Raw genomic sequence first — 24,657 nt, 5'->3', positions numbered from 1 at the left:
TCTGCTGCAGAGGATATGTTCATTAGTTACCAGCCTCAGAAATCGGCAATTAACTGCACCTCAGATTGCAGCCCAAATAAAGGCTTCACAGAGTTCAAGTAACAGACACATTTCAACATCAACTGTTCAGAGGAGAATTGCTGCATTAGAAACCACTACTAAAGGACACCAATAGAAAGAAGAGACTTGCTTGGGCCAAGAAACACGAGCAATGCACATTGGAATGGTGGAAATCTGTCCTTTGGTCAGATGAGTCCAAATTTGAGATTTTGGTTTCCAACCGCCGTGTCTTTGTGAGACGCAGAGTAGGTGAACGGATGATCTCCGCATTGGTGGTTACCACCGTGAAGCATGGAGGAGGTGTGATGTTGTGGGGGTGCTTTGCTGGTGACACTGTCAGTGATTTATTTAGAATTCAAGGCACACTTAACCAGCATGGCTACAACAGCATTCTGCAGCGATACGCCATCCCACCTGGTTTGCACTTAGTGGGACTATCATTTGTTTTTCAACAGGACAATGACCCAACACACCTCCAGGCTGTGTAAGGGTATTTGACCAAGAAGGAGAGTGATGGTGCTGCATCAGATGACCTGACCCCACAGTCACCCGACCTCAACCCAATTGAGATGGTTTGGGATGAGTTGGACCGCAGAGTGAAGGAAAAGCAGCCAACAAGTACTCAGCATATGTGGGAACGCCTTCAAGACTGTTGGAAAAGCATTTCAGGTGAAGCTGGTTGAGAGAATGCCAAGAGTGTCAAAAGCTATCATCAAGGCAATTTTTTAATTTTTTAATTTAACCTTTATTTAACTAGGCAAGTCCGTTAAGAACAAATTCTTATTTACAATGACGGCCTACCCCAGCCAAACCCGGACGACGCTGGGCCAATTGTGCGCCGCCCTATGGGACTCCCAATCACGGCCGGATGTGATGCAGGCTGGCAAAGGGTGGCTACTTTGAAGAATCTAAAATCTAAAATATATTTTGATTTGTTTAACATGTTTTTGGTTACTACACGTTTCCATATGTGTTATTTTATAGTTTTGACTATTTTTCTACAATGTAGAAAATAGTAATAATAAAGAAAAACCCTTGAATGAGTAGATGTGTCCAAACTTTTGACTGGTACTGGATATCGGAGTTAAAGCTTAAATTAATGTTAGACGTACAAAGTTCTGAAAATGTCCACTCACACACACTAAAACAAGAGAAAACAAACTAAGCGCCTCTAAAATATAACTTTGATTTGTGCTGAGGCCTGTCTAACAGAGCCAGACACTAAATAAATTCAAACTATAGACGGGGAAACACGCAAACCCCCCTTTTAGTGATGATGTAGATTGTGAACTTTAGTAGTAAATCATTTTTGTTAGAAGAAAAAAAAGTCAAAAAAGTTAAATCAAATTTTTGGTTAGAAGTATTTCAGAAGAAGTTCTGAACAGGGAAGAGGAAGATATATACTTTTGAAAAAGGCGACAGAGAAGAAAGAGGGAAAGCTAGGTGGTCCCTCAGGGGTCACAAGGAGCACAGACCATAGAGTTCAAGATGATCCTGCCTCAGAAAATGGCCGCCCCAGTCCTCCTGTGTGACCCGCTGCGTACACCGACAAAAACATCCAGGGAGTCGCACATCGTTTTTGGAGTACAAGGGAAAAGAGAGAATGAAGAATGAAATAAAAACGTAAAATATAAATTCCAACCCTCTTCACAGAGGATTTCTTTTTGGTGGCAGCAAAAGGATTAAATAATGATAGATGACAGGCAGAAGGACAAGAAGGAAGAGGATGAAGAAGTGGATTGAGCCAGTAGCCTAAGGGCAAATCTTAAACAACAGCCCTATTCCCCATGTAGTGTCTTACTATGGCCAAAGCCATCCATATCGTACACAACATTTAACCAAAAGTAGTGCACTAAATAGAGCATAGGGTGTCATTCGAGGCGATTTGAGCCTTCAGCTTCACTGGGCCTTGGAGGCAGTGGTGATGGTGGAGACGGGCACTGGGACGGTCGCCGTGGTGACCTGGTGGTTGGCTGTGACCTGCAGGGCTCCTCCCCCGGCGGCTCCAGCCGACACCAGGCTGACGGGGTTGCTGGTGAGCAGGGACAGATTCTGGGGGTTCAGGAAGAGGGGTTGCACCAGGTTGGGGGTGCTGCCAGCCGAGGTGTTAGCGAACAGCAGGTTCCCACTCCCGTCCAGCGAGGTGATGGGGAGAGTGCCACCCGATGCCAGAGCTACAGGGGGAGGAAAGGAGGGACAGAGGGGGTTACCTAGCTATTTAGCCATCATCAGTTGGAGCAGAGTTACAGTACCTGTGGATTGATGGGGATGGGTAGTGTAGCTAGCTAGCCGCTGGAGCTGTGAAGAGTTCTGATTACGTCTCAGACACAACGATGTCAGTGACAAGACCAACGTGTGGTGAAGACAAGGAGAACAGGTGCACTAGTGTCAGGTATAGACTAGTTATACAGGTAAATAAATGTACTGCAGTGGTTTTCAACCTGTGGTTCTCATATTTTTTACGGAATAGGTTGAGAACCGCTGGGTTAAGGTACCGAGCAATGAGAAAAGTACTTATATATATAGTGAGGTTGGATAGACAGTATAAGTTCCAGCTATATAACATGAAAATAGCATATGTATATACAATACTTTCAGAAAGTATTCAAACCCTTTGACTGTTCAACATTTTGTTGTGTTATAGCCTGAATTTTCAATTTATGAAGTTCAGATTTTGTGTCTCTGATCTACACACAATACCCCATAATGTCAAAGTGTAATTATGTTTTTAGAAATGTTTACAAATTAATTAAAAATGATAAGCTGAAATGTCTTCAAAAGTAGTCAACCCTTTTGTTATGTAAAGCCTAAATAAGTTCAGGAGTAAAAATGTGCTTAACAAGTCACATAAGTTGCATGGACTCGGTGTGCAATAATAGTGTTTAACAGGATTTTTAAATGACTACCCCATCTCTGTAGCCCACACATACAATTATCTGTAAGGTCCCTCAGTCGAGCAGTGAATTTCAAGCAGATTCAACCACAAGGAAGCCCGTACAGAATAAAAATATTTTTTAAATGCATCCCGTTTGCAGTAAGGCACTAAAGTAATACTGCCAAAAATGTGGCAAAGAAATTAACTTTTTGTCCTGAATACAAAGCGTTATGTCTGGGGCAAATCCAACACAACACATCAATGAGTACCATTCTTCATATTTTCAAGAATGGTAGGAGCTGTATCTGTCACACCCTGATCAGTTTCACCTGTCCTTGTTATTGTCTCCACCCCCTCCAGGTGTTGCTTGTTATCCCTGGTGTTTATATCACTGTGTTTCCTGTCTCTCTGTGCCTGTTCGTCTTATATGTTCCAAGTCAACCACCGTGTTTTTTATATGCTCCCGCCTTTTCTATTCTCTTTTGCTGGTCCTCCCGGTTTTGACCCTTGCCTGTTTTCTGGACTCTGTACCCGCCTGCCTGACCAGTCTGCCTACCCAGTCTGCCTGCCTTGACCTCGAGCCTGCCTGCCACACTGTACCTCCTGGACTCTGAACTGGTTTTGACCTTTTGCCTGTCCACGACCATTCTCTTGCCTACCCCTTTTGGATGTAATAAATATCAGACTCAAACCATCTGCATCTGGGTCTGGCCTTGTGCCCTTATAGTATCATGTTATGGGTATGCTTGTCATCGGCAAGGACTAGGAAGTTTTTTAGGATAAAAAGAAATGGAATAGAGCTAAGCACAGACAAAATTCTAGAGGAAAACCTTGTTTAGTCTGCTCCTAACAGACAAATTCACCTTTCAGCAGGAGAATAGCTAAAAACTCAAGGCCAAATATACATTGGAGTTTGGAGCTTACCAAGACAACATTGAATGTTCCTGAGTGGCCTAGTTACAGTTAACTTAAGTCAGCTTTAAAATCTGTTGCAAGACTTGAAAATGGCTTTCTAGCGATGATCAATAACCAACTTGACAGAGCTTAACAAATTGTTTAAATAATAATGGGAAAATATTGTATAATCCAGGTGTGCAAAGCTTTTAGAGACTTACCCAGAAAGACTCACAGCTGTAATTGCTGCCAAAGGTGATTCTAACATGTATTGACTCTGGGGGTTGAATACTTATATAATCACAATATACTAGTGTTCTATTTTCCATTAAAAAAAAATATATATATATATTTAAAAAAAATATTCCACTTTGACAGAGTATTTTGTATAGATCAATGGCAAAAAATGACAATTCATTTAATTTTAACAACAAATTTTGTAACAACAAAATGGAAAAAGTCAAGGGGTGTGAATACTTTCTGAAGACACTGCGTACGTGTGAGATGCAGAGTAATTAAACAGGTGTACTTGCCGCTCCATAGACCTTGGATGGTGGCCAGGGTGCTGTTGCTCAACATGGCGGGGTTTATAGCCCCTCCAAGCCCACCCGGAGCCAAGCTCAGCAAGGCCCCCCTACACACAGAGACACAGAGACAAGTATAGTCAGACAGACAGAGACACAGTGATTCCAGTAGAAATTACCCTGAATTCCTCATTCCTCCCTCAATCCCTGAGATTGTGATGATCATAGCAATGAGCGTTCAACTAAAACTATTACTACTATGACTATTCAAAATAGTTTCAACATGGCTTATATCATATTTTAGATATACATGGGCACTGGAAATATCTTCATGTAGTTTGACGTGTGTTGTGATCCTGCTCAGAAACCCTTTCTCGTCCTACTCACCCAGGAGTGAACTGCGAGGATGCCATCAGTCCTGGGTTAAGTCCTGGGTTAAGCCCAGCCATGGAGGCGTAACTAGAACTGGTGGGTAACTGGGCAGCGCCTTGCAGGGCCGCTGACAGCCCCGGTCCAGCCACCATCACCTGACCTGTCCCCAGATTGGTTGCTAGGGACGATGGCGCCTGCGTGACCACCGTGTGCTCCTGGGTTCCACCCGTCTCCGCCGCCGTGACCTGGAGGGCCGTGGGGCAGGAGCTTAGCGAGGTGGAGCTGGTCACCGCAGTAACCATGGGTGCCGTAGAGATGACGGATGCCGTGTTTGTGGTCGCTCCGATCGTCGTGCCTGAGACGGAATCCGGAGGGTGGTGTTTAGTTTTTAAGTACAAGGTGGGAAACGGGAAGGGAATTATGCCTGATTCCTAATTTGAGATTTCTTTCCTCAAATATGATCCTGTCCCTCCCCTGTCCCTGTGTACCTGTCAAGGTCAGGCCGGAGACGCTGGTGCTGGTGAGAGGCATCACTGGGTTTAAAGTGAGTGTGGTTGGTGTGTTACTGGTCACAAGGCTCGCCGTACTGGCCACCTGCACCAGGGAAGGAGAAGAAAAAAGGCTTGAACATGGAATAGAAAAAAAGACACTTTACTTGTGTGTGTGTGTGTATGTGTGTGTGTGGTACATGTACATGCCAGTGTGTTTTGTCAATACCAAGGGGCTAGTTGGGGTGAAGATGGTTTTGATGGGGGTGCTGCCTGTCCCTGTGATGCTGTGTCCGCTGCTGGGGGGATTGATCCTCTTCTCTTTTTGCCGACGGTTACAGAACCACACCCGGATCACCTCCTTCTCCATGTTGAGCTGGTCAGCAATTATGGTGATCTCCTCAGAGGTAGGTTTTTGGTTCTGCTTGAAGAGGGCAAAAGACCAGGTATTCCTTTCAGTATGGGGCAGTTCCTTTCAGTATGGGGCAGTTCCTTTCAGTATGGGGCAGTTCCTTTCAATATGGGGCAGTTTACCAGACATGCAGAATGAAGTGTTTTCCATTTCATTTGATTCCCTTCCTAATGGTTTAAGTGCTAAAATTGGTTGATGAGGTAAGTTAGTGAAGACAAGTGAGCGCTAATCTAGACTGTAACATTTCGCTCACCTCCAGAAAGCTCTTTTCTAAGGCCACGCGGATGTTGGTCTCGATGCTGGTCCTCTTCTTGCGTCGGCGGTTGAGTCCCTCCATGCCCAGACCGGGGGAGCCCAGGCCGCAAGGGCTGGACAGGGCCAGGTCAGACGACAGATTCTCTGCACAAACAGCACCGCGACAAGGGACAGGGACAGGGGTAAAGACCAGGTACTCTGCAGTGCATAATACGGTACACAATAGAGTACAAACACACACAGCTGTCGGTCAGCTCAGAGACATACCTGCATCGTTGAGCCACTTCTCCAGAAGTGGCTTCAGCTTGCACATGTTCTTAAAGCTGAGGTTCAAGGCCTCGAAGCGGGAGATGGTGGTCTGGCTGAAGTCGTTACCGTACAGCTTGCCCATGGCCAGGCCAACATCCCCCTGGGGGAGACAGAGGGTTAGGGAGAGCTCTGTTGTTAACACAAACACACACACACCTTCCTGCAGCTCGCTAACACCCCCAAACACACACACAAAATGTACACACGTACACACGCCTTCATACAGCTCCCTCACAACCCCAACCCCAACCACACACACACACACACGCCCACCTGTGTGAAGCCCAGTTTGATGCGTCTCTGTTTGAAGGTCTTAGCGAACTGTTCCAGCTCCTCCAGGTCGCTGGGCTCCTCCAGACTGGGTGTGTCCAGGCGTTTGGGTGGTGTCTGACTGTGGGACAGGGGCTGGATGGGCGTGGCTGCTATCGTGTGGGATGGAGTCGCTGGCTACAGGACGGAAGTATGGGGTTAGGGCTGAAAGGAAATGACAAACTAAACATGGTAGTGATAGTTGTAGTGTCTGACCTGTGAGGCAAGGTTGATGCTTGGCTGAGTCTGCAGGAGGTTGGCTTGGCTTTGAGGTAGTTGAGTTAGAAGATTCTGGGCTTGCAGGAAACCTGTTGAGAGAATTATGGAGATCATTTAACAGGTACGAAAGGAGGGTGAGAGCGAGGAAGGGCGAGTGTGTATGTTTGTGCACGCGTGTGTGCGTGCCTGTGTCCATGTGTGTGTGTGTGTGTGTGCATCTGTGTGTGTGAGTGTGTGTAGTACATACTCTGCGTTGTGTACATACTCTGCTGGCCCTGCGGCGTCTGTGAGATGATGAACTGGCCAGGCTGCAGCTGGGTGGCGATGTGGTGGCCAGGTTGAACCAGGACAAACTGGGGCATGGTCAGGTTCTGCTGCTGCAGCTGCTGTAACTGCTGAAAGTCCTCACGCACATACCCACCGGGAGAAATGAGCACACATTACTACAGGTACACACAGACACGTATAGTCACACACCCCTCATGCTGCTGTTGGTCATCTCACACACACATACAGGGAGTGAGGAACCCCCGTAACTACAGGGAAACCAGTATTTATAAGTATAGTCCTACCGGTAAGGGGGGTACAGGTCTACTAGAGGTGATACTGCAGCTGCTGCCTGCTGGCCTTTATTCTAGCTACATTCTACAGGTACACTCATTCATACAACAGAAATCAACAGAGGAAAGTTTTCATTAAGCTTCCACGGGGAGAAAAGGTTACAATGTACTACAGGTAAAAGCATACTTATAATCGTTCATATAGCAGTGTTATACATGAGTACTACTAGGTAGATTATACAGGTCCAGTCATTCATATAGCAGTGTTATACATGAGTACTACTAGGTAGATTATACAGGTCCAGTCATTCATATAACAGTGATATAAAGGTGTACTACAGGTAGGTAACTGCTGAAGGTCGCCATCTCATACGGGTATCCCAGCTGGCTTAGCTGGCCTGGGAGATGAGTAGAGACAGAGGGAATCTGAGGGGGAATGATGTGAACATTACAGCTCTGTGTTTCCTGCATATTCAATTGATGACACTGTGGCTGTTACATGTTTTGAGGCAGTATTGGGTTTGACTTCAGGATTTTATTTTACAACCCCCTTCTAGAGTAGGTACTCTGCCCCCTGCAGATTCCGTCTAGCCCTAGTGATGGGGTTGTGTGTGTGTGTGTGTGTGTGTCCATGTGTGTGTGCGCCTATACACATTCTCATGTATTTGTGTGTGTGTGTGTGTATCTCTCTTACAGAGGTGATCTGGACGGGCTGGGACAGGGGCAGCTGTGTGATGGGGGTGGCTGCGGAGGCAGAGATGCTTGCCCCCGTGGTGCTGCTCTGCTGGCTGGCTGATTGCTGCTGCATGGCTGCTGCCAAGAGCTGGGCCTGGGCCTGCTGCAAAAACATCTGCTGCTGCGCTGGAGACAGGGTCAACTAGAGAGAGGGAAAGCGAGAGGAGGGGTGGGGGAGGGCAAAGCGAAAGAGACGGGGAGACAGAGAGAGGGGGGGCAGAGAGAAAGAGGGAGATAGAAAGGCAGAGATGACAGATATTGTGGAGATAGGGCAGAGAGAAAGAGGGAGATAGAAAGGCAGAGATGACAGATAATGTGGAGAGAGGGCAGAGAGAAAGAGGGAGATAGAAAGGCAGAGATGACAGATATTGTGGAGATAGGGCAGAGAGAAAGAGGGAGATAGAAAGGCAGAGATGACAGATATTGTGGAGAGAGGGCAGAGAGAAAGAGGGAGATAGGGCAGAGAGAAAGAGGGAGATAGAAAGGCAGAGATGACAGATAATGTGGAGAGAGGGCAGAGAGAAAGAGGGAGATAGGGCAGAGAGAAAGAGGGAGATAGAAAGGCAGAGATGACAGATAATGTGGAGAGAGGGCAGAGAGAAAGAGGGCGATAGAAAGGCAGAGATGACAGATAATGTGGAGAGAGGGCAGAGAGAAAGAGGGCGATAGAAAGGCAGAGATGACAGATAATGTGGAGAGAGGGCAGAGAGAAAGAGGGAGATAGAAAGGCAGAGATGACAGATAATGTGGAGAGTGCAGAGAGAAAGAGGGAGATAGAAAGGCAGAGATGACAGATAATGTGGAGAGAGGGCAGAGAGAAAGGTAGAATAATGTAAATGGAGTGAGCGGTTGGAAGAGAAACAATATGTCAAGACAAATGCCCCTTACCATTCATTTCAAAATGTCAAAGGTCTTTCAAGTTGCAAAGGACTACAAAACTAGCAGTACATGTGATGCAGTGACTGAGTGCCTTAGGGCCCAACAGAGAGAGAGAAGAGAGGACTCATGCATTTGGACAGGAGATGTTGGTGTTTGGGGAGGTTTCTCATCGCAGCCACTGGCTGTCTGATCTTTAGGTCACATGACTCTATCCCATGTGAGGGCATGCTGGCCATGCGACAGCGACAGAATGATCATGGATGAGTATGACGCCTGGGCTCCCGGTCGCTCACACTCAAACCAAACGATGGTACCAGGGTGATGTGTGTCGTGGGGTTGGCATGATTGCACATATGCACAAGCACACACAGGCTACGTCTCAATACTCTTCTCTCAGTTCCTCCCACCAACACTGATCATAGCAGGAATTGGTAGAATGAATAAGGCAGGTAGATCAATTTCCATTCAATCTTTATATCGAATCACTGGTCACTAAGGAGAGGAAACAAGGAAAATAGTATTTGGACATAACCCCACCCTCTCGCTGGGTGTATCTCAATAGTCTCAAATAGACTCTTTCTGTTCATATGCACTGATCTGAGAACAGTGAAACCAATATACCGACGATACCTCCTGAGCATTTGCTGTTCTTCCAGATCAGTGCAGATGAGGAAGAGGATATGAGGAAGCCATAGAGATCCAGCACATTACAGACAGACAGATGAACCGACAGGCAGGCAGGCAGACAGCATGACACTTACTCCAGCTATCTGTCCCCCAGCCAGCATGAGCTGGGCCTGAGGCAGCACGCCCTGCTGGACAGAGGTCGGAATTGCACCCGAGTCTTCAGACTTGGACTAGGAGCAGAGTACATAGGATAACCTTATATAGAATAACCTTCCCAGATACATGTCATATAGACACAGGCGACTCCTGATAACTGTAAACTCTATGTGTGCAATACAGTTTTCCAGTCCCAGTTCAACTGCATTATTTTACATTGCTCCTGATAACGACATGTTCCTGTTAATAATGATGTTGACTGATACTTATTGTAATCAGATGCTCTAATTCTTGCAACTATACCTGTCAGAGTCTTGACCAGAGATAAGGAGCAAGACCCATATTTTTACTGTTCAACACTGGAGTGTAGAAGAAGAGGAAAAACATATACACACCAAGACAAAACACACTCCCACACACACTGCCACATAAACACAAAAACAGGGTTTCAATAATAGGTAGCACACTGAAGGTATTCTCTAAACAGAAAATGATCTACATGAGAAAAGCAGGAGAGGAATGTACTGCAGCCCACAGAGAACAGAGAGAGGAAGGAGGGAGGGGTGAGTGGAGAAGTTAATTTAAAAAACTGTTATGCAGTGCATGTAAATTCTGCAGAGATTTGCATATTCTTTGCCATCTGTTTCCGAGCAACCGCAGAGCAGCTAATTAGCATACAGGGTTGATTAATCTGCCTTGTTGCCAGGCGATACCGAGAGAGCCTGGCTCATTTAAATGTACTGCGTGTGTGTGTGTGTGTGTGTGTGTGTGTGTGTGTGTGTGTGTGTGTGTGTGTGTGTGTGTGTGTGTGTGTGTGTGTGGTGTGTGGTGTGTGTGTGGTGTGTGGTGTGTGGTGTGTGCGTGTGGTGTGTGTGTGGTGTGTGTGTGCGTGTGTGTGTTAGAGCTGGGATGGTAAACCGAAAATGAAGGATATTGCCTTCCTCTTACCGAAACATTTTACCTACGACGGTAATTTTCTGTGATTTTGCTACACGACATTCCTGTAGATTGTTGTAAAACCAATATTTGGTCAACAGTAATAGCCTATGCATTATGTTGATTCCTGCTATGAAAGTATCTGCCTGTCCCCATTTCGCTGTCGGATTCTGTGTGAGCGAGCCACTCTCACTCCCTCATCCTACTGTGAAGGACAAGCATATGACCGTTGCTCAAAATGTAATTGTGGGAAACATAGAGTTTTCAAAGCAACTACTGTTGTTCCAGTTACGGAGGAGAGTCACAGCTTTCTGGTAGTACATCATGTATTTCTCACCTCTTCAATTCATGGCACAACTTTACAACCAGAGTAGACTGTAGTTAGTATGGTGTACCATTTATATAAATTAGCCTAGACCTAGTCCTGGAAGGTTTTTGTAGGACATTAGCCTACATTTACTGATAGCTTAATCAATTAGCCTACATGGCTATATAGCAACAATATCATATTTAGAGTAAGCAATCCAGCCAAGTGTTTTGAGTTCCCACTTCAGGTTGTGAATAATACAGCTTATAGTCCAATATGCACAAAGATGTCGGCAAATTCTCTGAAGAACCAAAACTAAATCTGATCTTTCTGGATCCTATTTGACAGATTGCACATCAACATATCAACCATGCATTCCCTGGAGATCTTAGATGAAATAGCTGACTTTTTGAATCATGGCTACCATCTCAGTTATATTACTTCGCACTGAAAATAAAAAATTATAGTGACCTGCTGCTAATGTAAAGTAACTGTCAATAAAAATAAATGTGTCATATTTACTGTTATCGAGTAAAATGGTTACATTTATCACGATATGGATTTTTTTTGTCCATATCGCCTGGCTCTAGTGTGGTGTGTGTGTGTGTGTGGCTCTGTGCTGTTGGCATGTCTCTGTCCCCACTCCTCATTTCAACTACACTTCTGCCAGCCTGGGCACGTGCCAAAATTACACCCACATATACTCAGATCACACAGACACACACACACACAGACACACACTCTCTGGTAAAAGCAGCAAACCTGTGTGTGTTTTGGTCTGAGTGAGTGAGTTACCTGTTGGAGCAGAGCCTGTGCGTGTGCATTGGTGATTGCGTTTGTGGCCTGCACCGCCTGCCTCTGAAAGTCCAGTCCATTCGTTTGGACTCCTGAGAACAGAAAAGCAATTAAGTCATCAGAAAAAAAACTCACATACACACACACACACACACACTTTCACATACGCACACACAGCACACACGTGTGAACATAATACGCACACAGTAGCCTTTAATTACAGCAACAGCACAACAACCCAATTAACATTCACTGAACCTCTCTCTCTCTATTAGGTTTCTCAATCAACACTACAAAAACACACTCTGTAGGACATAGAAGTGAGCAGAGTGCAGACCCGGGGGGTGTTCAGAGGGCACCAAACAGGACCACAGGTTTTTAAACAGAAGAACATTACCTGAACTTAAGAGTCTAATAACCAAGGACATTTTTGCTGTCCGTTTGTGACAATTTGAAACCGTTTGTGCCTCCTGAACGCACTCCAGGTCCGGGCAGCCAGAGCAATGCAGCAGCAGGTCACAGCAGGTAACTCACCTGTGTTTCCGTCCCCACTCTGACTCTCCATTGCACATTTACTAGTTTCTGATGGATTACTCATTCTAGAATCTGAAAGAGGCAGACAGACAAACAGACAGACAGAGACTTTCACTCAACTGTCATTGACCCTCTAAAAGTAACGCCCCACCATCCCATCCCAAAACAGCGCCTAAAGCCCACATCTTATAAATATCTGATGTCGTATGGCGTACTTAATACAATAACACTAGACAACTCCCACTCCTTCCAACAGAGCCTGATAATAATGTTTTCTAATGGGCTACACCCCCACAACTACCTCTAGCCTACATGCAGTGTATTTTTTCCATACAAAACCGGGTAAAAAGGTAAACATTTTACAATTAGAAAATGCCCCATTTAATACAGTGGCAATCAACATCTTCACCCACGTCAATTTGGGGATACACTTTGAAGCATGCCTTTACATGCATAAAAGCCCAGCAGGACAATGTTTTATCCCCTTTTGACTTGTTCCTTGACGATCTCGCTCTCTCTCTCCCACTCGCACACACACATTTTAAATACTTTATTTAAATCTACCAATCAAATTGACAATGAAAAGAACCAAACATTTCAAAAGATCCCTTTATGCATATCATTTAAGGGTACAGAAAGCGCCTCCCTCTCCAAACAGCTAGGCTGCCCACGACGGCTGAAACAGCCAATTGCTTTGCCCTAGTTTTTATCAGGCCCGCAATCTGGAGGACACGCACTGCAAGGCTGTGCCAAATATGAGCGCCACCAGCTTGCACCTCCACCAGAGGATGTCCAAGCCTGCCACCAGGACCTGGTATTTAAGCAGCTTCTCGGCAAAGGCCTGCTCCATGTGGCCGTCAAATGAGCAGCCCACTTCCAAAATGAGCACCTCCCCCTGGCCTCCCCCCACAACGGGTGGCAGCGTAGCCTAGTGGTTAGAGTGTTGGACTAGTAACCGAAAGGTTGCAAGCTCAAATCCCTGAGCTGATGAGGTACAAATCTGTCGTTCTGCCCCTGAACAAAGCAGGTAACCCACTGTTCCTAGGCCGTCATTGAAAATATGAATTTGTTCTTAACTGACTTGCCTAGTTAAATAAAGGTACAATTTTAAAACAACAATATCTGGTGTATTTGGTTCAACATCACAAACACACAACACCGGACCAGATGACTCACCCACTTCCGTTGAACCTGTATTTTCCAGCATGCTTGCAAAAGGTGGCGGCGGCAGATAGGCTTGGTTCCGCCGGACAGCACACTGCCCCTCCTCTCCCTACTCCCTCTCTTCACTATCCACTGGTCAGTGCAGTCCAGTCAAACTACAGCTACACACACAAGACACAGTCCACTGAACAACACTGAGACACAGCCTCAGCACTCCACTTCAGCCAACGGGTTTTAGACTAACAGCTCTCCCGCACTCTCAATCGATCTTTCTATACCTCTCTTTTCTTCTCAACAGTCTCCTTCCTTTTCCCTCCCTCTCTCCGATGCGTGCCAGGATTGTCGCAACTACTGAAAAAGTTCTCTCTCCCTCTCTTCCTGGAAGAAAACAGAAACAACTAGTGCAGCTGGCTCCTCTCTCTCTCCCTCCACCCACCCCACTCTATAATGGAGTATAATCAGTATTCAGCTGATTAAAGCTGTATGCAAATCAGGCCCTACCTCGTTAGCGATTCAAGGCTTTGAAGTCCTGTGAGCAATTCATTTCACACCGGGCTCTGAAAGCTTTCTGCATAATTTAAAACCCATAAATATGTATCATTTCATTAGCATATTAATTGGATGGCTTTTTGGAGAACAATAAAAAACAGGGGAATTTAAAAAAAAGACGTCCGGGCTCAAACTAAGCCCAATTACCGGCAGAATGCAGGCAGCAGAGTAATTAGCTGAGAGGGCCAGGTAAAAAAGGGGGCAAACTGCCCAGAATTCAGTGCGAGGCCTGTCGGCAGTGGTCTGGGCACGTTAGCGTGGAAAGGTGGCGGGTGCTAATAGAACTAATAGAATGTCTCGGACTGCTGGTCCCAAACTCCGCCAGGAGTCACAGAGACCAGGCCTGGTTATTAATGAGGGGTTGGAGGTGGGGGGAATAAATAACTCCACATTAATCCACCACGAGCCTGTCATTACTACCAGACCCCCTGTGGTTATGGCATTACACTCTGCACAACTACTGAGACAGAGAGAGAGAGAGAAAGAGAGAGAGAGAAACAGAAAAGGGAGGGGGGGAGAGAGGGTACTATCAGCTATGTTTATGAAGCGTGTGAAGATTAGCATATTTAGATTAGCTTTAAATTCCATTAGGCTAGTTGTTCTCATTCAGACGGCTTTTTCCCATTTCACTATTTTTAATCTAGCGTAGAAGAACATGTCTTGGAAGTTAATGTAGCGGGCAGGCAGGCGCCGACTGACAGAGTGGGGTGTCAAAGCAATGTTAAAATGAAATCTGACTGTTTTGTGGGGTAGACCTCTGAAAAAGAGGGGGATGAACGTGTGGTTTTGCCTTGCTCAAAAAATCATCAATAAAAAACTAAACCGAATTCGTCTCTTTTCTTGGCTCCCTAAATACAACCCTTCCAAACTCATTCACAAAAGAATGATATTTATCACACTAGTGACCAAGACAAACAGAAAGGGCATGACAAAGCAGTAGGGACAGTAATCAACAGTAGGGACAGTAATCAACAGTAGGGACAGTAATCAAACAATAGCCTAAAAACTGTTTTTACAGTTGCAGTGTGGGGCATTATTAAACTAGTTTGTAGTACTTTTTCAGCCAAGGAAGCTAACGGCTAACCATTTTCTTCAGAAGGCCGATTTAGGCCAGGTTACGACACTGTCACGCCCTGATCTGTTTCACCTGTCCTTGTGATTGTCTCCACCCCTCCAGGTGTCACTTATTTCCCCCATTGGATTTATCCCTGTGTTTCCTGTCTCTCTGTGCCAGTTCGTCTCGTCTATTTCAAGTCAACCACCGTGTTTTTTATATGCTCCTGCTTTTGCTATTCTCTCTTTTGCTGGTCCTCCTGGTTTTGACCCTTGCCTGTTTTCTGGACTCTGTACCCGCCTGCCTGACCAGTCTGCCTGCCCTGACCTCGAGCCTGCCTGCCACTCTGTACCTTCTGGACTCTGATCTGGTTTTGACCTTTTGCCTGTCCACGACTATTCTCACTCTCTTTTGGAACTAATGAATATCAAACACTCAAACTATCTGCCTCCCGTGTCTGCATCTGGCCCTGGCCCTGAGCCCTTATAGACACTTAAACTCACGTTCTCAAAGCCACAGCAAATGTTTCAACCACTAACTCTCCAAGTGTGAATTTGTTGATGGAAAAAAACAAGGTTCCCTCCCATGAAACAAGGACAGAGATACCCAAAAAACAAACACCCTATCTTCCTTCCTTCCAAACCACAACCACACACTATACCCTCTTAATGCAAAACAAAAAGAGAAAACAGAAGGGTTCAGAGGCAAAGAGAAGTAAGGAGAAAGGCACTTTATTTAAACCACAGTTGCTAGGGTGGCTCGCAAAATCCAACTGTGGAGCGAACAATTCATTATGCAAATATTTTAGCAGAGAATTTTTAATGGGTAACTCATTAGCACTTTTTTATGGAAAGGCTGAGTGAATATAGCAGAACAGCTAATGTGAAGGGAGACATTCAACGTGAGGCATAGCGAGTGTAGAATAATAAGCATATTCAAATTCCACTGACATTTAACTTCACCCATGGTATGTAAGTCACGGCAACACTTCAAACTAAGTTCCCATTAATATCATATAGCTGAGTTAAGCCTATAGGCCTAAACTAGTTTGTTAATACAGTACTTAGCATGTAACAGTGTCTGCATTAAGGCATTTCACTGTTCTACAATTATGGTGACCAAATCTTTCTCCATTTGTCCTATCGATCATGCATGTCTCTCTCCTACTATTATAGACCTTTTAAAACAAGACGTTTTGCCACCAACTTTAACACTTTTTGGCAACTTGCATTTATATCGGAAAGGTATTGCCGGCAACATACTTTTATTTTCCGCCAACCAACCTAGTCATGATTGTGGTAATATGTTTAAAATGTCCCGGCAGACCCTCAGTATAAATGTCCCCTATCATCATAAAGGCTTGGCACGCTTTCAATTATGAACATTCTATTGTTGTTCTCCGACATCAAACTTGTTCTTGTTATTAACAAAAAGTATAAACCTGGTATAAACACAAAAACGGCAGTCTGCTTGACATCGAAGCAGCCTAGTCCAATAGCAGCATTACCTGTTACATGTTTTTGCACAAAAAAAACCCCATCAGTTTTAAATTGTATTTAGGATATGTAAATCTAGCAAGCCAGGCAACTAAAAGCCACTTTCTAGACAATGTTTTTGGTTGCTGCATTTTTTTTTAATACTTAGCTAACTTAGCTATCTAGCTAGCCAGCTCATATACACTGAGTGTACAAAACATTAGGAACATCTTCCTAATATTGAGTTGCACCCCCTTTGCCCTAAGAACAGCCTCAATTCGTTGGGGCATGAACTCTAGAAGGTGTCGAAAGTGTTCCACAGGGATGCTGGCCCATGTTGACTCCAATTCCCGCAGTTGTGTCAAGTTGTCTGGATGTCCTTTGGGTGGTGGACCATTCTTGATACATATGGGAAACTGTTGAGTGTGAAAAACCCAGCGGCGCTGCACTTCTTGACACACTCAAAACCGGTGCACCTGGCACCTACTACCATACCCCGTTCAAAGGCGCTTCAAATATTTGGTTTTGACCATTCACTCTCTGAAAGGCACACATACACAATCCATGTCTCAATTATCTCGAGGCTTAAAAATCACTTTAACCTCTCCTCCCCTTCATCTACACTGATTGAAGTGGATTTAACAAGTGACATCAATAAGGGATCATAGCTTTCACCTGGATTCACCTGGTCAGCCTATGTCATGGAAAGAGCATTTTTGTATGCTCAATGTAATTACCCAGCTACAGACTGGTTATATCACATTATCTGGTGTACAAAGATTGTTGGTGTCCATTACTGGTCGTTACAGGAAAGCCCCATACAAATAGATTTTTCAACTAATCTGTATTATTTTTTAAATTTTATTTCACCTTTATTTAACCAGGTAGGCCAGTTGGAAAGAGCATTGTTGTAAATGAGTTGTTCTCATTTACAACTGCAACCTGGCCAAGATAAAGCAAATCAGTGCGACAAAAACAACATCACAGAGTTACACATAAACAAACGTACAGTCAATAACACAATAGAAAAATCTATGTACAGGTTGTGCAAATGTAGTAAGATTAGGGAGGTAAGGCAATAAATAGGCCATAGAGGCGAAATAATTACAATTTAGCATTAACACTGGAGTGATAGACGTGCAAGTAGAGATACTGGGGTGCAAAAGAGCAACAACAACAAAAAACAATATGGGGATGAGGTAGTGTGCTATTTACAGATTTTTTTGTGCTATTTACAGATTTTTTTTAACCTTTATTTAACCAGATAGGCCAGTTGAGAACAAGTTCTCATTTACAAATGCGACCTGGCCAAGATAAAGCAAAGCAGTGCGACAAAAACAACAACACAGAGTTACACATGGAATAAAAAGCATACGGCCAATAACACAATAGAAAAAAAAGTCTATATACAGTGTGTGCAAATGGCGTGAGGAGGTAAGGCAATAAATAGGCCCATAGTAGCGAAGTAATTACAATTTAGCAAATTAACACTGGAGTGATAGATGTGCAGACGATGATGTGCAAGTAAGTAAAAGTAAATAAAAAAACAATATGGGGATGAGGTAGGTAGATTGGATGGGCTATTTACAGATGGGCTATGTACAGCTGCAGCGATCGGTTAGCTGCTCAGATAGCTGATGTTTAAAGTTAGTGAGGGAAACATAAGTCTCCAACTTCAGTGATTTTTGCAATTCGTTCCAGTCATTGGCAGCAGAGAACTGGAAGGAAAGGCAGCCAAAGGAGGTGTTGGCTTTGGGGATAACCAGTGAGATATACCTGCTGGCAATACCTTTTAAATGATTTGGCAGGCAAGACAAGCTCACAGAACGGGACCGTCGAGTGCTGAAGCGCATAACAATTGTCTGTCCTTGGTTGCAACACCCTACCGAGTTCCAAACTGCCTCTGGAAGCAACGTCAGCACAAGAACTGTTCGTCGGGAGCTTTATGAAATGGCCGAGCAGCCGGACACAGGCCTAAGATCGCCATGCGCAATGCCAAGAGCCGGCTTGAGTGGTGTAAAGTTCGCCGCCATTGGACTCTGGAGCAGTGGAAATGCATTCTCTAGAGTGATGAATCACGCTTCGCCATCTGGCAATCCGAAGGACGAATCTGGGTTTGGCAGATTCCAGGAGAACACTACCTGCCCGAACGCATAATGCTAACTGTAAAGTTTTGGACACATTTTTATTCACCATAAGAGGAAAATATGGTAAACTGTATGGCAAACTGCTAACTTACTGTTTGTGGATGTGAAGAAATTATAGCAGTTAATTGCATTCTGTCCTATCTGAGAAATATAGAACTCGATCAATGCTGTTTGCTGCTTCAGGTTAGCATGACAACTGTTGCAACAACAGGGTCAAAGTTGAATGTCTCTTTGCTCAGTTCCCGCCGAAGTAGTGGTTCTGACTAGAGGGAGTACAGCTACAACCGGAAGTTGGGAGAACTTAGGAGTTAGGAGAACTTACGCATCAGGTTAGGATAATTAACGTGGCAGGTTAGGAGACTTAGGTTAAGGTTAGGAAAAGGGTTAGAGTTAGTTCAAATGCTCTCCTCTCCTAACCTGCTACGAAATGTAACTTCCGGTCATAGCTGTACTCCCTCGTCACAACCCTAAGTAATGGCTATATAAAAGGTGAATGCCTACAAGAAAGAGGTAAAGAGCTGTTTGAAAGGGGATCATATAAACATTTCCCAATTGTTTTTAAAGGCAAAATACTGTGAATCCTATGTAAGTGGCCTAACCCAGTGTTAGCAGGGCTACTGGCAAACCGGATTAGGCCTATAGTACATTCCAAAAAAATAGACCTGAACAACACTATATATTTTCATTTGTCTTTTGCCCCTTTGAGAATCTTTTTGGCCTTCCTCTTGTCCTAGCCTAGACTACATCCCACACAGCTGTCTGGTCCCTTATCTTACCAGGTTAACTTTACCATGGTAATCTAGTACCAAGCCTCCTACTATCCATCTAGTCACATACTGTATAGTATATCACTATGTGCATGTAACCGATGTGAAATGGCTAGTTAGTTAGCGGTGGTGCGCGCTAATAGCGTTTCAATCAGTGACGTCACTCGCTCTGAGACCTGAAGTGGTTGTTCCCCTTGCGTTGCAAGGGCCGCGGCTTTTGTGGCGCGATGGGTAACGATGCTTCGTGGGGTGTCAGTTGTTGATGTGTGCAAGGGTCCCTGGTTCGAGCCTGGGTTGGGGCGAAGAGAGGGACGGAACCTACACTGTTACATTGGTGCCGTTACCCGGATCATTGGTTGCTGCGGAAAAGGAGGAGGTCAAAAGGGGGGTGAGTGTAACCGATGTGAAATGGCTAGTTAGTTTGCGGTGGTGTGCTCTAATAGCGTTTCAATCAGTGACGTCACTCGCTCTGAGACCTGAAGTGGTTGTTCCCCTTGCATTGCAAGGGCCGCAGCTTTTGTGGCGCGATGGGTAACGATGCTTCGTGGGTGTCAGTTGTTGATGTGTACAAGGGTCCCTGGTTCGAGCCCGGGTTGGGGCGAAGAGAGGGACGGAACCTACACTGTTACATGCACATGACATACTCCTCTCGAACTCCCACTATAGAACAGCTTGTCTGTATGTACTTCATGCATACTTTTCAGATGCCTTGCATCTATTACTGAACATAATGAATTATTCATGAAAACCATGTTTACAGCCATGAATATTCATGGACAGAACTCTCGGGATGGAATGGGATGAAGATATAAAACTGTGAGGAAGTGAGGAGGGTGAGTGTGAAAATGAGAAAATAATTTCTCACCACAAAGTAGCTTAGTTCATAATCGACCCAATTTTGTTCTAAAAGCCCCCTTTTTCTTTTTACAAAGGGCTTACTGAATGCTTCCCACAACAAGACAGGAACCCAACAAAATAAGTGAATGTTGTGCTACAGTGACAAGGATAACCTGATTTCACACTTTGCAAAAAGCACAAGACACAACACAGCAACATGAATAAGATTATCTTTAATAAGTAACAGGGATGTAGCCTACAACCTAAATATGGACACATACACACACAAACGCCTAAGCAGCAAATAGTTTGCCTGGCTACCCAAACTCCTTGCTCCGGCCAAACGCTACGCCACGCCCACGGACGTTAGTTTATAAGTCTGGATCTGAGTACCTCCCCAATGATTTCTAGAATGCATACACACTCTAACTGTCCCATTAATGCATACACACTCTAACTGTCCCATTAATCGATGGGTTGGGCCAGAGCCATAACACACCTGGATAAAGCAGCGTTTAAGAAATGTGTCATCGGCTTTGATACTCTGATTGGTTAGTGATGATCCAATCGCTGATGACTTTGTTTTGTATAACATCACCACAAATTACTTCAACAATAGCAGTCTTAGACTGAAGTACAGTATGTAGTGAACATAGGGCAGCGGAATAATTCAGGTTGAGTCATCAGGCAAGCAAATTGTGTAGTTGTCATATCTTTTGGAAAATGTGTTTGCTGGCTAGAATGTTCATAAAAGTTGAAGAAGGGCGACAATAGGCGTATAATAAAAATCACATCATGAGCAAAACATTTTAACTACTTCAGCAAATCTGTATGTTTGTCTTAAGTGTTTATTATCACGGTGAAAACAGTGGCACGAGAAAAGAAAATGGGTGGGAGCCCTTGTCTGCCCTTTCATCAAACAGAGACCGAAGACATTAATTGGATGTGGGCCTCTCTTGTGCCCCTGGCTGTCACGGAAGTACGCATCACCCCTCCCCGGGAAAAAAATGGCACAGGTAGAATGGGCCTCGTCGACATGGATTGTAAAGAAACGGCATTCAAAACTGATGCTGAAGACGGGAATCGCTCTACACAAGAGGTGGGAAATCCAAGGCACCGTTTTTAAATATCGGAAACGTCCCCAAATTAGGCATTCTACTGAAGTTTTTAATATATTCAGTCTGGGTAAACAAACGCCACCGATACCGACGCACACACAGAACTCAAGACAAGAGGGACTCGGTTGTGTGGGGCGAAACTTCAAAGCTCTCATCCAAACTCAGACTAGCGAATGGCGAGACAATGGCGGCAACTACTTTTTCCCTTTCGACCGTGAATGTTTTTAGTGGATTTATGGCGGCAGGAGCAGCATTTATATAACTGTCATTGCTATATTTTGGGAGAATATGGTCAAATTAAATAGTCTAAATAAAATAAATTGAAACTCGTTTATTACTTAAAACACATCCAGGAGGTAGGCAGCACCAATACATCCTAAACATAAACAATGCTAAACAATACTAGTTAGGCTATAAATTTCTTAAAGCGTTTAGGCTTTTATCTGCTAAAGAGAGCAGTACTATTGTTGATATCACGCTTCTGGAAAATAAACTAGCTCACGGGCTAGGTGCTGAAAATGGGCAGATTGTAGCTGCCACCATGGATTAAAAAAAAATGGGTTAGCATACTGTTAATCTAAAAACATGATCAATAGGCATATAAACTTAATGGAGACAATAGGCATATAAACTTAATGGAAACAATAGGCATTGTCTATAACCGCCAAACTAAAGGTTTTGACATATTTTGCGGCGAACGAGAGATAATGTCGAATAGTTCATGGAATATGCTGAACCCCGCATTCTCTATGACTACGTTATTATGGTCGGACAGGCCCACATGAATAACACAAAACAGGCTACAACGTCTGTATCGAGCACAAAGGCTGGGAAGATATAAAAACACGCTGCGGCCCTCCGACATCAAGCAAGTTAGCTTCTCGGCTTCCCATTATGCTACTGTAAATATGATTATAATGTAATATGCACAGCCGCTGGCTGTTGTTGAAAAAATGAATATGCAAACCTCCTCCAAGAAGCAGATAGGTTAACGCCACAATAAGCATCAACACAAAGCCGATCTGCCTAGTTTTAGCAGCAAAGCTAGCCACCTTATCAAGCTAGTACAGCTACAGTACAGTATTTGAGCAATATCTGAATATGGCATGTATAAAAACCACAGACACGTCGCCAATTACTAATAAAATATGCTAAATCGCATTTGCAGACAGTGGTATGAATATGTAGCGGCGTACAGTACTCTAATCACACAAAGAAGGGAGGCATGTTTTTTTTTGCCTTTAATTTGTCATCGCACTGCAATAGCCCGTTTACCCCTCTGTCAAATATCCACTAGCTGTGAATTAACTCAAATGACGCGTACAACAGCAACATTGGGCTAACTAATTTTGTTGTCGCGTTTGTTCTGTGCTACATGGGTTGAGAGAAAGAGTGTTTGAATATGAGTATGAATATGTAAAATTCTGTAATGATTACCTGGTCCTGAACTCTCATCTTGACTCGCTGCTCCTCCATCCGCCATTTTGAATATTTAACCCGAAATCCCATCCCTGGTAGGAGGAAAGAGAGAAAACTACACACCCTGCGCGACTCATGTGCAAGTGCACTGTATTTACTTGATAAATACAGTTGGAGAAAGTATGCATAAATTACGTTTTTTTTAAATAATTGTATTATGTTTGCATGTGTTTATGTAACCCATGTTAGTAATATTCATATTATCCTACTAGGTTAAATTAAATTGGAACTAAATTAATCTTCAAATATCCTTAATGTTGTCGGCTGCAAATACGGTATAATATTTAAGGAATAATTAATGGGGGGCTATTAGGTGTTCTATGGAAAATAATGAACGACGTGGAAGGTATGTTCCACGACGCGCTAGCGTAACTGACCTTCCAGGGAGATGCATTGTTTTCCAGAAAACGCATAGAGCCCCTAGTTTTTAGACCATGGCAGTGGGGACCCATCATTCTGGGCATTTAGCTATAAAAAAAAAAAAATCATTTTTTTTTTTGGGGGGGCTTACCTGTGTCACATATCAGTTTGCAAACAATGTAATTTAAAAAAATAATAATTACAAACATGGTCTCTTTTTTGCTTTCTTGAGTAAGGCAGCTTAAAAATGCAGGTGTTTCAGCCTAGGTCAGTGCTTTCTGTGGAGGTGGGCTAGCCTGTGGAAAATATGGAGCGTAAGTGTTGGTGATGTTCTCAAGTTGCGCCATGATTATCTCAGTGTTCTGTCACTCGTGGGGACAGTACGTCACCGCCAAGTCTAAGGGTAGACCTCGAAAATTCAAGTCCCTTGGGTGCTACCATAGAGTTACATTAGAAGGTCATTGGCCACAGATAAAATTATGTCAAATCACATTATATTGGACTGATCATGTCAACATCATACTTTCAAAATCTTAGCTAGCAGTCATCATCATGAATCAAGTCGACAATCTACTGGCAAATCCTTTTTAATCCTTGTCATATGAAGAGAAATAATGAAATAAATTATAGCTAAAACGTATCGGTGCTCATCGGCCATAAACATTACACAACAAGTTGGAAATCGCAAATTAAACAATCAGTAGTTTGGAAGGAATCAGTGACTGCAAGCATCGCAAAGCAATCACTATCCTGCTATTCAGTAGAGTGGCAGTGTGGTCCTAAATCTTGGATTAAGTGTCTCTTTTCCAAGTTTAAAATGATAAACATTCAACATGGGCCATGCTGTCAATGAAGCATGATTTGTGCCGCGCTCAAAACAACTGTTAACTCTGAACTTCAAAAACTTGACTTCAGTGAGTTCAAGACAACTGGGAATTCCGGGAAAAAAACAAGCTCCGACTGGGAAATACGTTTTAAACGGTCATCCACTCGGAATTGTAAATCGGGAACTCTGGCCTCTTTCTAGAGCTACAACCTGAAGATCAGCACTGTGGCCTATTTATTGCCTTACCTCCCTAATCTTACTTCATTTGCACACACTGTATATAGACTTTTCTATTGTGTTATTGACTGTACGTTTCTTTATTCCATGTGTAACTCTGTGTTGTTTGTGTCGCACTGCTTTGCTTTATCTTGGCCAGGTCGCAGTTGTAAATGAGAACTTGTTCTCAACTGGCCTACCTGGTTAAATAAAGGTGAAATGTTTTTTTATTTAAATAAATAAAAAATCAATGACTTCATCATGATTCAACCTCCTTTTTTCCCCCAGAGTTCCCAGTTGTCTTGAAAGCACCATAAATCCAGAGAATTCCAGACTTTGATAACAAAATTATCCCACGAAGGACTGCCGTGCCACTTTCCTGTTCAAGTGAGCACAGCACAACAAGGTGAGTCCATAAA

At 44.0% G+C, this 24,657-nt stretch overlaps 1 protein-coding gene and 1 long non-coding RNA gene across 20 annotated transcripts in view; one reads left to right on the top strand and one right to left on the bottom strand.

Moving 5' to 3' along the window:
* Positions 1–1,030: 1,030 nt before the first annotated feature.
* pou2f1b (POU class 2 homeobox 1b) lies at positions 1,031–23,080 on the bottom strand. Of its 19 annotated transcripts, none has more exons than XM_014164558.2 (16): positions 22,795–23,080; positions 12,247–12,318; positions 11,713–11,804; positions 9,653–9,748; positions 7,972–8,154; positions 7,617–7,703; positions 6,983–7,112; positions 6,715–6,806; positions 6,463–6,636; positions 6,148–6,289; positions 5,879–6,024; positions 5,443–5,634; positions 5,214–5,319; positions 4,741–5,080; positions 4,363–4,463; positions 1,031–2,234 (listed from the first exon to the last, which is right to left on the bottom strand). In XM_014164558.2, the coding sequence occupies exons 1-16, from the start codon at positions 22,838–22,840 to the stop codon at positions 1,960–1,962; spliced, it is 2,274 nt and encodes a 757-aa protein (XP_014020033.1). In that variant the 5' UTR covers positions 22,841–23,080; the 3' UTR covers positions 1,031–1,959. The 19 variants fall into 19 exon arrangements, with proteins under 19 accessions (XP_014020033.1, XP_014020029.1, XP_014020032.1 ...); XM_014164554.2 differs by having other exon boundaries at positions 1,032–2,234; positions 6,965–7,112; XM_014164557.2 differs by having other exon boundaries at positions 1,032–2,234; positions 5,443–5,637.
* The window catches only part of LOC106581969 (uncharacterized), a 23,380-nt gene continuing 19,823 nt past the window's right edge, over positions 21,101–24,657 (top strand). The window contains exons 1-2 of the long non-coding RNA XR_001323216.2: positions 21,101–21,338; positions 24,527–24,644. This is a non-coding gene — a long non-coding RNA (uncharacterized lncRNA). The remainder of the gene's footprint in view (positions 21,339–24,526; positions 24,645–24,657) is intronic.

Source organism: Salmo salar, chromosome ssa21, assembly GCF_905237065.1.
Source record: "Salmo salar chromosome ssa21, Ssal_v3.1, whole genome shotgun sequence".
Classification (NCBI taxonomy): domain Eukaryota; kingdom Metazoa; phylum Chordata; class Actinopteri; order Salmoniformes; family Salmonidae; genus Salmo; species Salmo salar.
The sequence above is the reverse complement of the archived record's forward strand: the minus strand, read 5'-3'. Positions and strand labels throughout refer to the sequence as shown.

Excerpts from the sequence above, each read along its gene's own strand:
- pou2f1b (XM_014164550.2), bottom strand. The coding sequence starts at position 22,840 with ATGGCGGATGGAGGAGCAGCGAGTCAAGATGAGAGTTCAGGACCAG. Across the intron at positions 11,805-12,246 it reads GAGTGGGGACGGAAACACAG|GAGTCCAAACGAATGGACTG; the intron begins GTGAGTTACCTG and ends TTCTGTTCTCAG. Across the intron at positions 5,638-5,878 it reads TAGAAAAGAGCTTTCTGGAG|CAGAACCAAAAACCTACCTC; the intron begins GTGAGCGAAATG and ends GCCCTCTTCAAG.